General features: G+C 42.9%; 2 protein-coding genes across 4 annotated transcripts; both read left to right on the top strand.

Moving 5' to 3' along the window:
* The first annotated feature begins 177 nt into the window (after window positions 1–177).
* LOC131209693 (hydroxymethylglutaryl-CoA lyase, mitochondrial) lies at window positions 178–1,541 on the top strand. The gene is made up of 4 exons (XM_058202816.1): window positions 178–291; window positions 369–641; window positions 708–876; window positions 950–1,541. The coding sequence occupies exons 1-4, from the start codon at window positions 235–237 to the stop codon at window positions 1,423–1,425; spliced, it is 975 nt and encodes a 324-aa protein (XP_058058799.1). The 5' UTR covers window positions 178–234; the 3' UTR covers window positions 1,426–1,541.
* A 693-nt stretch (window positions 1,542–2,234) lies between these two features.
* Window positions 2,235–12,919, top strand: LOC131211792 (uncharacterized). Of its 3 annotated transcripts, none has more exons than XM_058205412.1 (19): window positions 2,235–2,382; window positions 3,358–3,499; window positions 5,264–5,464; window positions 5,532–5,775; window positions 5,858–6,108; window positions 6,199–7,724; window positions 7,963–8,425; window positions 8,500–8,842; window positions 8,928–9,087; window positions 9,152–9,297; window positions 9,374–9,662; window positions 9,794–10,185; window positions 10,267–10,379; window positions 10,452–11,352; window positions 11,464–11,669; window positions 11,761–11,887; window positions 11,952–12,167; window positions 12,240–12,479; window positions 12,546–12,919. In XM_058205412.1, the coding sequence occupies exons 3-19, from the start codon at window positions 5,283–5,285 to the stop codon at window positions 12,639–12,641; spliced, it is 5,895 nt and encodes a 1,964-aa protein (XP_058061395.1). In that variant the 5' UTR covers window positions 2,235–2,382; window positions 3,358–3,499; window positions 5,264–5,282; the 3' UTR covers window positions 12,642–12,919. The 3 variants fall into 3 exon arrangements, with proteins under 3 accessions (XP_058061395.1, XP_058061394.1, XP_058061393.1); XM_058205411.1 differs by having other exon boundaries at window positions 11,949–12,167; XM_058205410.1 differs by having other exon boundaries at window positions 11,949–12,167; window positions 12,240–12,919.
* The last annotated feature ends 1,259 nt before the right edge of the window (window positions 12,920–14,178 follow it).

Genomic DNA, 14,178 nt, shown 5'->3' with positions numbered 1-14,178 from the left:
CATTAAAGAGTTAAATGTGTGTTTTTACTGGTATTTTTGCTATAATTTATTTTGAATATTTTGAATGAGCTTTAATTCTCAACCTAACTTTATAGCAAATGTCAAAAAATGAGCTTTTTTGACATTCGGCTTTCTTTGTCGTTCGGGAAACGTCAATCGAACACCATTTGTTATTGTTGTTTTTCATTAGCATTTTATTTTACGTTCCAATAATTTCGCATTTTCTATTTTAAAATGTTCCTAAAGATAAGGTGTTTGCCTCTTCTAGCTAAACAGCGGATGTACACGACGGTAGGTGCTGTGGTTAAAAAAAAGTTATACTTGTAACATTAACTTTCGTTATCATTCCTTACATCACCACGCCGTAGAGTATATCGCAACCTGTTTCGGTACGTATTGTTGAAGTTGGTCCACGCGATGGACTACAGAATGAGCCAAAGATTCTACCAGCTTCGGTAAAAATTGATTTGATTAATAAACTATCGGAAACCGGACTTCGTACAATCGAGGCTACGAGCTTCGTGAGTGCCAAATGGGTACCACAGATGGGTGATAACACGGATGTTCTGACAGGAATCAACAAGTGGCCAGGCATTTCATATCCCGTACTAACTCCCAATATAAAAGGCTTTCAGGCGGCGGTAGGTTTCCTAGATGTGTTCCTATTGAGTATTGTGATGTAAACAAATATTTTACGTGCTCTACAGGTTTCAGCTGGCGCTGAAGAAGTGGCTGTTTTCGGGGCGGCTTCCGAGAGCTTTTCTCAAAAGAACGTTAACTGTTCGGTCGAAGAAAGCATCTCCCGATTTCAAGATGTTATGGATGCGGCAAAAAAGAGAAATGTTAAGGTTCGGGGCTATGTCTCAACGGTTGTTGGTAAGCTAACATTGCCAACACTCTTAAACAGATATTTCAAATTTAAATGTTTGCTCGCATTTTTCGTCTACAGGTTGTCCATATGAAGGTAAAATAAAGCCATCCGCAGTGGTTCGCGTTGTAGATAAATTACTCGAGATGGGGTGCTATGAGATATCACTTGGTGATACGATCGGCGTTGGTACACCGGGCTCTTTCTCGGAGATGTTACGCGAGGTGACAAAGATTGCTCCAGTCAATATGCTTGCTGTCCATTGCCACGATACGTACGGACAGGCATTACCGAACATACTGACATCTTTGAATTTCGGAATTGCCGTGGTGGATGCGTCGGTCTCAGGATTAGGTGGATGTCCGTACGCACGTGGTGCATCGGGAAATGCAGCCACAGAAGATGTGGTGTACATGCTTCACGGGCTAGGCATCGACACTGGAATCGATCTGGCGAGGCTGGTCAACGTAGGAAAATTCATCTGTGAAAAACTCGAGCGCCCTTCAGAATCAAAGGTGAACCGCGCGATGAGAAATACCAATCCAAATACATTCTGAAAACTCAAAAGAAATCAACGTGCCAAGGGCAAAAGTAGCTGAATAAGCGGAGCCAACAGTGCATTTATTATCGTTACGTGTTTTATAAAAAAATTCTTGCCAAGCAAATACAGAAAATCCTTTAAAAAACTTTTAAAATGCTTATTATAAATAGACTAATTTAAAGATCATACTTTTACAATTATGTCACTCAAAACCGTAACGTACAGTGAATTTAAATCATGTTGACTCTTTACGAAAGTGTAATTCGAGATCTTTCAAAAATGGTCCGTTCGAGCATGCGTACTGGCGCTATCGGCAGAACATATCCTCTGAGCCGTGGTTTGGTTGGCGGTGTCCATCGCACTTAAATTTAGTTGAGAATCTGTTGCACCTAGGGCAAGCCGTACGACACCTAGACCACGCTTTACTTCCTAACCTTCCGTCCGATTTGAGCAGTTCCTCTCACCGAATACTTGTTGCTCCACCAAGATAGCCATGGTAGCTTAGAAATTCGACACTACGCTGTACGATAGAAGTGACGATGAAACTCGATCCCGGAAAGAAATGAAATCATGAGTGCTCGTTGTGAATTATTTATTTAACGGTTGTGAATCGTTGCGTTCATGCTCATTTGCTGTTTGTTCTTGCTGAAAAGTGAAAAGCGCACATCGTGACTAAACGAGACAGTGGGAGCTTAGTTTATTTTTGCCAACCATTAAGATCTTGCTGCGCACGGCAAAGAGAAATCTAATATCGCTTCACTTAGAATAATATTCTTGTCGAAAAGCTAGTAAGCGGATACGCAGCCGTGTTGCGATCGAAGAAAAACGTAATTGCAGTTTAGTGAGTGTAGTACTGAGATGCGTGCTGCCAGAATACTACGAAAGCCATTCTTTCACCGTCCGCCTGCACAGTTGAACAAATAGTGTGTGTTTGTGCCAGAGAGAGAGAAAAGCTGGAGCTATATTTATAAAGGTGATAAAAATTCCAGATATTCATCATCGGAATTATGTGCAGCTATGCTAAACGTGTCATAACTACTTCCATCCATCGTGAACGTCGCTTCTCTGTGGGAAGATTAAGTTGGGAAAAGTGAATTTTTAGACGAAAAGATCTTCGACAGCTTAGTGTGGGGTTTACTTGTTGCCTACACTACCACCAGTGAAAGTGGCCGTTGCCCGATTATGCACGATATTTGTTGGCGATCAAGAAAAATGAACCACGAGAGAGAAGCTGTACGAAAAGGAAAACCATCTAAATAATGTGAGACAGAAAGAGACAAAGAAGAAGAGAAATAGAGAGAAAGCAAGAGAGAGAGAGAGATTTAGTGGAAGTTATTTTTAAACCATAGCATACCATCATCCATGAAAAGAGTACGAGCAATAGTAACAGGAGCAATAGCTATTAGCAGTGTATTCAGTAACACTGACTGCTCTCCGTATTTTTATTACGCAACTCAGACAGGCGTCGTGAACTGACTACTAAATTGTACTAGGAGTACAGCGAGTAACAATGCACGTTAAATGTTCTTCTCAACGCCACTTAGTGTGCGATCTAATCACTAGTATGCACACTGATGTACGAAAAATCCACGAAATGACATAGCGTATGGTACAAATTAAAGTTCGTTTACGTCTTCATTGACCTGATCGGTCATTTATTGTAGAAATTATCTCGGTAGGCATTTGAGAGATAAGAGAAGTGTGCCATACAAAGCATAACTTGTTCATATCCTACGTGCAGCGAATGTCCTTTGAATCCTTTGAATACGTGCTTAAAGCTTCCAAACAAACATTTTGTTGTTCGAAATTTAACATGTTTATAAATGCTGTACATACGAAATAGAACAATGTTTTGAAAAATGGAGTGAGCTCATGTGGTTGAACGAATTTGGCAATTGGATTTAAGTTTGTCGATAGCTAGTCATGTTCTCTCTTTTCTCTTGCACAGTAACAAGTTTGGAACGCGGAAAAGACAGTAACCTGAGTTATTTCAAGTAGGTGAAACCGGAGAAGACGTGATTTGTTTTAGTTTATATTCCCGTTATTCTTATCGTCGTTTTCAAATATTCTTCATGTGCTGACATTGAGTGGTAAGTAGAAATGAACAGCAAATATAAATCCTAACAATTTAACGATTTATTCCTGACAGACCAACTCCGTCTTGTATTTAAGAGTCCATTGAAAATAAACAGCTACTTTTTAAGGAAGATAGTTTGTCCAGACAAAATGAGCAAACATGGCAAACTAACGCTTATATTATGCAAAACCGATGACACACAATTCGCCGATATCCTCGCAAATCAAGTATGCCTTGTTTATAGAAGGATTTGAAAACCATAGCTTCTTATTTACGTCACGACAGATCAAATACTGTCACGTTTGTCTCAAGATGGATGCATGCCAGAATGATGCCCAACCGATGAACCTTTTTGCTTTTCATTGTCTTTGGCTTATCGCTGGGGCTTCTTTTAGGTGCTATTTTAATGCAATGGGCGTGCTCTCCCAGTTTGAAGGATCGTTACTCGTAAGGCTTGAGAAGTGGTCAACGAACTGTACAGTCTAACGTGTAATAAAATCTTAGATTTCGTTGTAATCAGTGCATCTATTCTTATCATGAACATATTCACTTTTTTCGTTTTTATTCCACAAAGTGCATCTCTTTTGAACATTGAACACACTGAACAGATTTTTTTTATCATTACTCCAGCGACAATATTTATTACTCAATTCATGAATGATCTAATTACTTAAGTTACCAATTCAATATTCAGTCATCTAATTCGTAATTTAGCCTGACGTCTATTCTATAACGACTTCCTGCTTTCTGGTCTTGGATTTTAATTGAATCTTGCAGTAAAAAAGCACTCAAAGTAGGCACAGAGTAACGGGAATATGATTTGGTAAACGAGGTTACACTGCATTTGCCTACCAATGCACATCGTCATCGTCATACGTAAGAATCAGTAGAAAAATCTAAAGACATTGGTCATTGATAAATACTAACAACAGTACAGGGCCGAGCTTACTGACTTGCGAGACACCAGATTGAATGATAACTTCATCAGACAGTGAGGTGTTTGTCCTAAATGTATATTTTCCTGTTCATCGGGTACACAGCTAACCGGTAACATTCCGTACGTAAAAAGTTGACCAAGACCGACTCCCGGAAACGAAAACGTGTTGTACCATCGATACCTAGCGTTTTATGAACTTTTACATGAAGACGGCCATAAATAAAATATTACATATTGAATAAAGTTCGGAAATATTTGCATAATGGAGACGCATGGTAGATGCTGAAGTAAGCTGGTGTGAAAAACCTAGCATTTGTTGCGATATTGCGTGAATCTCAATAAATATCCTTCTCTCCTCCAAATACTTGCTTAAACATATGTTATTAAACGAATTAGAAATTGAATGATGAAAAATTCAATAATTCCAACGCCCAAAGCACAATATTATAGAAAGCAGCAGAGATTAACATTGTCTCTGGTGCAGGCCAAGACCGTCCGGCGGTTGTAACCGGATAAGAAAAAGGAAGCAACAATAGTATTGGTAGTATCTGTGGAATTACTGTCAAGTGGTCATGGAGAAGAGTATATTAAACGGCGGAATCGGACACATGGGTGGCACATGTAGTTTGCTTTTTAAAAATAGGGCACAATTTCCTACGCAAGGTCTCGTCGAAACACGTGGGTGCGACATCGGGGAGTATTTATAACTGACGCTTAGGATATGTTTGTAATCAATCTCAATGGTTCTAGTTTTGTTCACTCATCTCCATCGAACGAAATATTTTTGTTTGAATGATTTAAACAGCCTTTCCTAAAAGCCTTTCCTTTCGTCATATCCAGTTGGAACAATTGTGACGTCATGTCGCACCTTTTTCCAAGCGCGAAGGGGGATCAGCTTTGCCCACTCGGATTTCACCCACAAGTCCGCTGGCCTACACGCTGTAAACGATGCTTTCGGGATTACAAAGAGCACGGAAATAAACGAAACGGAGACGATATAACAGCCTCAACGCCGGTTCTGCCAGGCTCAACCCAGTCGCGGTAGGTTATTTGTGGCGATTGCAAGACCAATCCAAATCAACTCATTTCTGTTGGATCACTCGTTAAGGAATCGCGACAGTGGAAGTAGCAACACACTCGACAAACCAGTGCGAAGCTGGACGTCAACCCAGAACCTTTTCAGTCCTAGTAGTAATAATGGCGGTAGCTCCAATGCCTTGCAATCGTTCCACCAACGTCCAGCGTCGTGGGCCTCGACCCCGGACCTGGATAACATCCTACAGAACGTTAAGGCAGATTTTACGGTAAACTTACCACTGCCCAGGCGACGACACACAACCACATTCGATAACGTAAGTGACCGTACATTGTCTGCATCGTGGTGGGTAGATTTTAAACTTGTTCACATACTTGCCTTTTCTTGTACTAATGTAGTTAGAGGAATCCAACACAACGACGGTCACTATCAAAAGGCCACCATTGCCGCCGATTCTGAAGGTGGACAGTATCAAGAAGGATGCAGAAAAAGTGGAGCTACAGAAGCGTGAGGACACTGTAACGGACATTGTGATCGAGAAAAGTGACTCACTTGCGGAACGTGTTCGCAAGCTGAACCTCATCAAGCGGCAGGGAAGTGTAGAACGAGACACAAGCAAAGAGAGATCCATCCCACCTAAATATGACAAGTGAGTCAAACATTGAAGTAGGGACAGGAGCCATAGGAAAACTTACTGTAAATTGAGTATGTATTTATATGTATATGACTTTAATTTCAGAGATGAAGATTCTGTGGTATCCGCAAAAATGGTACTTAAGCCATCGATGGCGGAAACGGAAGCAACACCTATCGAAAAAGTAGAGCGAAGGCGGCGTAGACCCATTCCAGACACGCCGGATTCCAGTGTCAACACATCCGCCACACCCGCAGGTACCTCGAAGGTCTCCAGTCTCAAGCAAAAATTAACAGCAGTGTCGGCAGCACCTAGCCCAGCCCAGCCCAGCACAACCAGCGTAGCCACAAAAGACAAAACTATCGCCTCCGGTGACGACGGAATTGGGAAAACGAAAACCGTTATCCGTCGAAAACGTGCTGAAGATTCCGCTACCTTATCGTCAAAGTCGATAACTAAACCAAACCTCACGATGTCAAGTCCATCCATCACTTCTATTCAACCAAAGAATGTTAAATCCCTACACATCGAGCCGCAGGTTCCTGCTTCTAGCAGTGACGAAGTAAAATTCCTAATATCAATCAAAGACAAAAAAGCGAAACTTGATGACGATGTGCATTCGACTACAACCGAAACGACCGAAGCTACCGAGGCGACCATCGTGGATCATATCGATACTACAGAGCTGCAAGAAGAGATCGAAAGTCTGAAGCGAGAACTAGACACGGTTAAAGCCAGAGCCGAACGTGCTGAGCGCGACAAGAGTGATATTCTGTTGCGACGCTTGGCATCGATCGATACCGTTTCAAATAAGACGGCTGCTTCGGAAGCTCTCAAACTGCAGCAGAAGGTCAACGAGCAAAAACAGGCGATTGATGATCTGCAGGACGAGAAGAAGTTCCTCACATCGAAGCTGAAGGAAATGTCGGCAGATTTGAATGCTCGGGGCAGCCGAAGTGTTGAGGAGCAGCTAAGACAAAAGTTGGACCAAGCCGAAACTCTCTGCGAGGAGCTTATGGACGAAAACGAAGAAATCAAACGCGAGCTGCGCAACATGGAAACAGAAATCGAAGAGATGCACGACAACTTCCGTGAGGAGCAGGCAGATGAGTACGCTTCGTTGAAGAAGGAGCTCGACCAGACCACAAAGAACTGCCGGATACTTTCGTTCAAGTTGAAAAAGTCTGAACGGCGGATCGAACAACTTGATGCTGAAAACGTGGCCTTAGGAGCGGGTGGCGATTTGACATCCAAAATAAAGCAGCTGGAAGATGAATTGAAAGTGTCGAACGAAGTGGCACGTCGACTGCAAGCGGAACTAGAAGCGGCCGGACCAGCATCCAGCCCGTCCACACCAACGAAAAAAACGCCAACCCTCGGAAATATTGGGAAATCGACATCGGCAGACAGCAAAATCTCGCGAGCATCGCTTACGCGTGGCGGATCGCAGGAAGATCCGGCTCAGCTGCTAAGAGATCTGCAAGACTCACTAGAGCGAGAAGCCGACCTACGGGAGCAACTCAAGTACGCCGAAGAGGAGTCAGAGAACCTGCGGCGTAAGTCTTCTCGTGTCGAAGACGAGAACGATTCTCTAGTTATGCAGCTCAAGAAAATGGCATCAAAGGCAAAAAGTAATAATCCTCCTCTACCTAAAATAGCAATAACTAATAAGACTAACAGAGTTTCCACACTGTTTACTTCACACAAACTTGGATCAGAACCAACCCACATTAACCCAAATTTCTACTATCTATTGTGAGATTAAAGCTAAGTTGCTTCTACTGGAGGAACAGAGATTGCATATGAGAATGTAACTTCACAAACGTTCACTCAATGCTCATGTGCTTTCTATTCCCCATATCACTATAGCCAAGAGTAGCATTTTCTCTAAGGCCCGAAAGCTAAGCCCTGCCCCAATATCCAGATCAAGCTCGGAAACACCAGTGGAGAAAGATGAGGGAATCTCCGATGAGGAAGATCCCGCCGAGATGCGCCTCCAGTTAGAGTTGAATGAACAGGAAATGGCCGTATTTCGGCGTAAAATTGAAGAGCTCGAGATTGAGAACAAGCAAGGTCGCGAGCAAATCAAGGACCTTCAAGAAAGCTTGGCATCCAAAACGAAAGAACTGGGCCGAAAACTTCCATCGCTAACGGGCAGCAAGACATCGTCGGGCGTGAAGGATCCACTGCAGGACAAAAAAATCACCGTCATGGAGGATGAGATTAGTGAGTTACGCAAGAAGTTAATCGAAAAAGACCGAGAATTTGAGCGACTGCAAGCGGAAATGGCACTCGTAAAATCCAAAGGTGGCAAACTGTTATCAAAGTCAAAGTACGCACCAAAGGTTGATGACACAATGGAACACATTGAAATTAAAATCGTTTATTTTCGGACTTTTTTTGCAGATCTCTCGATGCGCTCACGGAACAGCAAGCACAGGATTTGAAACGGCAATTTCAGGTTGTCGAACATGAGGCCACTGTTTTGCGAGCTAAAACTCAAAGCCTTGAGCAAGATAACGAAAAGTATCAGTCGGAAATTAAGGCGCTGCAGCTTCAGGTTTCTCGCAAACCAGCCACCACAACAGCGGCAGACACAAAAAAATTAAATGATACCATTGAGCAGCTACAAAAGGAAAACCAATCACTGGACACTCGGCTGCGCCGCATCGTGCAAGAAACGACAAATCAGCTTCCTGCGCGCACACCCAAAAACCCTACAGATATGCATACCAAACTGCAAATGAAGGTAAAGTTTGACTGGCATTTTATCAATAGAACAAATATTCTAATATTAATATTAAATATTCTAATTATCATTGAGCACCTTTCAGAAAATGGTCGAAGAATGCGAAACAGAAATCGACGACTTGCGAGCCTTAGTTGCCAAAACGGGAGCCATGAATATCTCTGCCTTAGAGAAAGACAAGCGAACACTTGCAGACGAATTGTCGGAGACAAAACTGCAACGAGAGCTATTGGAAAAAGAAATAAGTACTGTCGGTTGACGGTTCTTTCCAATCGGGTTATACAGTTGCACGGTTTCATTTCCTTTTAGGCGTATTGAAAAAGGAAACGATTGAAAATCACGCGGTCAAACTTAACGACGCTCAGCGAAATGTGGAAAAATTGGAAGATGAAAACAGAAAACAAAATGAAAAGATCAAAATGTTGGAAGATAAAATCAGCAAGATCAACAGCAGTGTATGTACAGCAGAATTGATATATTGTTAATTAACAATATGTTTTGCATGCGACAACTAATTCTGCTTCTCCTTAGATGCGAACTACCGAAGCAAGCAAATCACTGTTAGATATACAACTGAAAGCCGAGAAGGATAAGCATGCGACAACTGAGAAAGATCTGGAGAAGCTCCGGAAAGAGAAGACGAAATTGGAGAGTCGAATTGCTGACATTGAAAAAGAGTTGCAGCTGTCTAAGAAAAATGCAGACCTCATTAAGGAAAGCATGGAAAGAGAAATTGTTACACTGAAGAGTAAATCCAGTGTCGGCGAAGAGGACAGTGCGTCGTCCAAAATTCTGCAGGAGCTCAAAAAACAAAACGAAGGTAAGTGAGATCAATAGAGAATCGTTTATTCTGTGATCGTAAAAATGCGTGTGATCAGTATGGGGTTTTATTAGTACAATTTTGCTTGTATTCTCCCAAAAACCACTACAATTATTATTCTTTTTGAATAGATTTGACAGCTGAGATCCATCAGCAGAGTAAAAGATTTGATGAGCTACTACAAAAACACGAAACAATGGAAGAGGACCACCTGGTTTTGCGAGCGCAGCTGGCTTCCGAACGTGAGAAAACACAAGAAGCACAAAAGCTTAGAGAAAAACTAATTCAATCGGAAGCCATCGAAACTAGGCTGGTGAAAGAAAATACCAATTTGAGCCGCAAGCTCGTAGAAGCTCAGAAAAAGCTCGCAACGGTTGAGACGAATGCCGAAAACCGCTACGCTAGCATTGAACTGGAAAAAAGTAGGATCAAAACGTCGCTAGAAGATAAGCAACATGAATTTGAAAAATTGAATAAGGAGAAGGAAATGAACGCATACCAAGTAAATCAGCTGAAAAAAGACGTAAGATCGGATCACGTGGTGGATGGCGGTTGTTCCTAAATGGTTCTGCTTCAAGCTTAAATAGTTATTTTACTTTTCCAGAACGAGGACCTGCGCGGTAAGTTGGATGACTATGAACGTATTAACAAAACACAGCGGACGCTCAGCGAGCATAATGCTCAGTTGGAGCAGGAATTGAAGAATTTATATGTAAAGTACGTCACGTGCATTAGCAATCGAATACGTTTCCTAATACGCTTTCACCCGTCAAACTATTATTATTACAGACTCGAAGCATCCGAGGTAAATGTAAAATCGGAAGTGGCGGCCACGCGATTGCGCTACGAGCAGCAAGTGACCAATCTTCACAATGAGCTCACAGCAATGCAAAGACAGTGTGAACGGTTCAAACGCGATCGTGATACTTTCAAGCAGCTTGTTGAGGCAGCCCAGAAACAAATTGGTGATATGAAGGCCAATCGTCGAAGTCTTGCTTCGGTCACGAGTAGCAGCGACGACGACGACAAGACGAAGATAGTGGCTCTGGAGCAGCAAATCGGTTGCCTTGAAGATGAACTAAGCGAAGCACGCCTCGAAGCGAGCAAAGTCCGAACTGAGCTCGTGTCGGAATTGAGTGCATCGGAAATTAAGATATCGGAAATGCAGTCGAAGATCAACGAGCTGGAGGAGGAAAAAATAATGGGCAGCGGTAAATCCAAAGTGCCCGGCACCAAAACGAGACTGGAACTGTCCTGGCAAAAGGAACGAGAAGAGCTGCAAAGGCTTGTCCAGGAGACTTCAACTCTGGCCCGTGATCTACGTCAAACGCTGTTCGAAGTGGAACGAGAACGCGACAAAGAAAAACTCGAATCGAAGCGCAAAGTAGACCAAATAAAAAAGACAACCGAAGAAGAGATCGACGAAGGTAGAAGAAAAGTTACCGAACTTCAGAGCGATCTGCTGGAGTTGCGTGATGCACACGCAAAACTGCGTACAGCCAACGAAAAGCTACGCCGTGATAGGGATCGCTATGAAAAAGAGCGCGAGAATGCGACTCGTCGCCGAATAGAGGCGGAAGGTGACCGCCGAGTGGCAACACTTCTGCAAACCGTGGATGAGCTAGTACAGTTAACTCCAGAAGTGCAAAAGTCTGTGCCCAAAGATTCCATTACCACACCTACTGGAAAGGTAGTGTAATTGTAGCCTACTACAGAAATTGTATCTTGTATATTTTATTCTATCCACTCATTATTTATCTAAGCTGTCGCTAACATTTGGAATTGGTTTTTCTTCTCACAGACCGTTACCGCTAATAGCCCCATTCCAACACCACCTATGCGCCATAAAAGTCCTTCACCAGGGCCCGGGGTTTCTCATCCACAACAGTCGATTACTACAGTATTAGCAAGACTGGCAGAAGCGTCGGAAGATCTGAGACGATATCAGAGAATGTGTGATGAGGAAAAAGACAGAGAACGGGCACGACGGGGAGGAGGAATGCGCCGGTAGGTTTCAATCGGGACCATCTCCGGTTCCACCGCCATGTTGCGCAAACGGTTGAAACATCGGGATAATCAAATCGATTTCATTTAACAGTGCCGCCTCGCAAGAAAACGACACTATTCATGACGCCAGGCCAGTGACCAGAGTGAATAGAAATGGTGGCAGTCTTTATAGAAAGAGCCTCTCGTTGGACCAATCGATGCAAGCGGAACAACAAGGGGTAAGATTCAAGGAAACTACGAATAGGCTCAATTATAATAATGTACTCTTCACCAACGTAGCAGCTGATATGGAAAGAAGGCGACGATAGCATGTCATCGCTACAGTCGATTGATTCCGACTACGGAATGATGCGTCGGGAGTCCAGTCTCGATTCGCGCCTATCGACCGGTTCGACCCAGAGCGATATGCCACGTATGCGAAAGAAGAAACGTGGCATAATGGGTACGCTAAGGAGCTTAAGCCTAACTAGAAACAAAGGAACAGAAAGTGATTACTCGGTACGCAAAACTACTGTTGTAACAATTGGATGTCGGCAAACTGAAATCCGTCTTATACTACCTTTTCAATAGCATCAAGGATCGGACTCTGATCTAAGCATAGCAGGGGATATCCGATCCAGTAAAACTAACCTTAAAGGAAAACTGTCGGGAATGTTTCGCCGCGCAGGCTCGTCCTCACGCACGAATAGTGCCGAAGCGATAGATCGAGAAATTCAACGACCAGTCGCCACCCAAACTCTCGGCAATGGGCCTACCGGTGTGCCAGCGCCGCAGCGACCAGTTTCTGCCAGCACGCCGCATTTAGCTAGGGTAAGTGTGATAAGTCGTACAGTAGAAGGTAGAAAAATATCGCTTAATTATTTTTTAATCGACCAGGCCGGAAAACCACCCACACCTTCGACACAATCGGTACAGCGGAAACGGTTAAGCGCCAACCTACCACCAACTGGGCCGTCCTCTGGCGGCCAGTAATTGAACAGATGAAATATTACTTTCTCTCAAAATATATACTTTCATGACATAGATCGTTGATAACGCTTTAAGTCAAACGATATCGATCTCTTGCACATACATACAATAAAACAACGAATGCAAACAGTCCTATCAATGTTAAATAGTACGGTTCATATGTGCACTTTATAATAGGTTCATCGTGATAATTATAATAGTGAACGCCATGAACCAGATCAGATGTTCAATAAAAATGTTTCATTCTATGTTCAACAGATGTTATCAATAAATATTGCCGGGCACCCTTGATATCATTACTTTATTAAGAAAAACGAACAATATTTACTGCAGTGAAAGAGCAACTTGAAACGTGTTTGTAATGTTTCAGCCAAGGATCGAAATTATGACTTAACTACTTAACATGGCTTTACTATGTGTTAACTTATCTACTACTCAACTATCTGACCTGAACTTAACTAATGTCTGTGATCACGCTTCCAACACGCGACATCATGTGTGGTTTCTTCTTTGGCCGGTCACGATCGGCGACCCGTCCTTCGTGACGTCTACTTTGCTATTTAGTACAATAATTTCGTCCTGGAACGGGTTTGTGGACAGCAGCGGCAGCGGCCCAAACCTCTCCAGCACAGCCACGAGAGGTGCAGGAGGTAGTGTATTTTACAAGTGGCGTGGCCTACCAAAGCCTCATCTTTTAATAATCGCTGTGCTGCTTTTCTATGCCATCTCCATCGGACAAGGTTGTATATTGCAACTGCCCAATTTAGACAGCAGTAGTTTTCGTACAACTGTTGTTGGCCCGTTTGTTCAAAATTAACAATTCCTAAGACGTAACACTACCTCCGCTGCCCTCCTTTCGTGTGGGATTTTTGCTTTTTCCATTGTCTCCCTAAGCAACTGCAGAGGTTGCATTACCCCGTAAGGTTAGGTTGCGAGATCTGTGCCAAAGGTGCCTCAACGACGTGGAGGTCGAATGAGGACTCTTCAGTGTCGTTACATTTTCCAGAATTGGGTGTTCTATAAATGTGTAATTTAATAATAATGTATAAGAATAATTAAACATTAAATGGATTACCTAAATCACGATGCCAGATGTGCCCAATTAAGTTATTATCCACTCGGACCTCTTTCTCCACATTCCACGATCCCTTCAGCGCCACTCGGGCATCCCTCGGGGCCAGCTTGCACAGCAAATACTACAATATTTCTGACCCATGTTCCGGGCATTTCTGGGTCACTTGGGTTCGAATGCGTATCACACCAGCCGCCTCAGGCCGCTCCTGCTTCGTGCAATTGCTGAAAATTTGTTGATCGTATTTCGTAACAAAACGGTAATAACAACAAAATATCGTTTCTAAATATGTGTTTCACGTTTTACTCGGCGGCAATTTCCAGAAAAACCGCGCTGTCAGAATGAGTGTCGAAAGACAGTGCAGGGTTGGGGGTAGTTGGGCAGGGTCTCAGATTATTTATAATATTTCGTTATTCAAATATTTTGTAGACCAAACTTAAAACTAAAAGGAACTACAAGGAACCATCT

This window comes from Anopheles bellator, chromosome 2 (assembly GCF_943735745.2).
Source record: "Anopheles bellator chromosome 2, idAnoBellAS_SP24_06.2, whole genome shotgun sequence".
In the NCBI taxonomy this organism is placed as follows: Eukaryota; Metazoa; Arthropoda; class Insecta; order Diptera; family Culicidae; genus Anopheles; species Anopheles bellator.
This window is presented reverse-complemented; position numbering and strand designations above follow the sequence as displayed.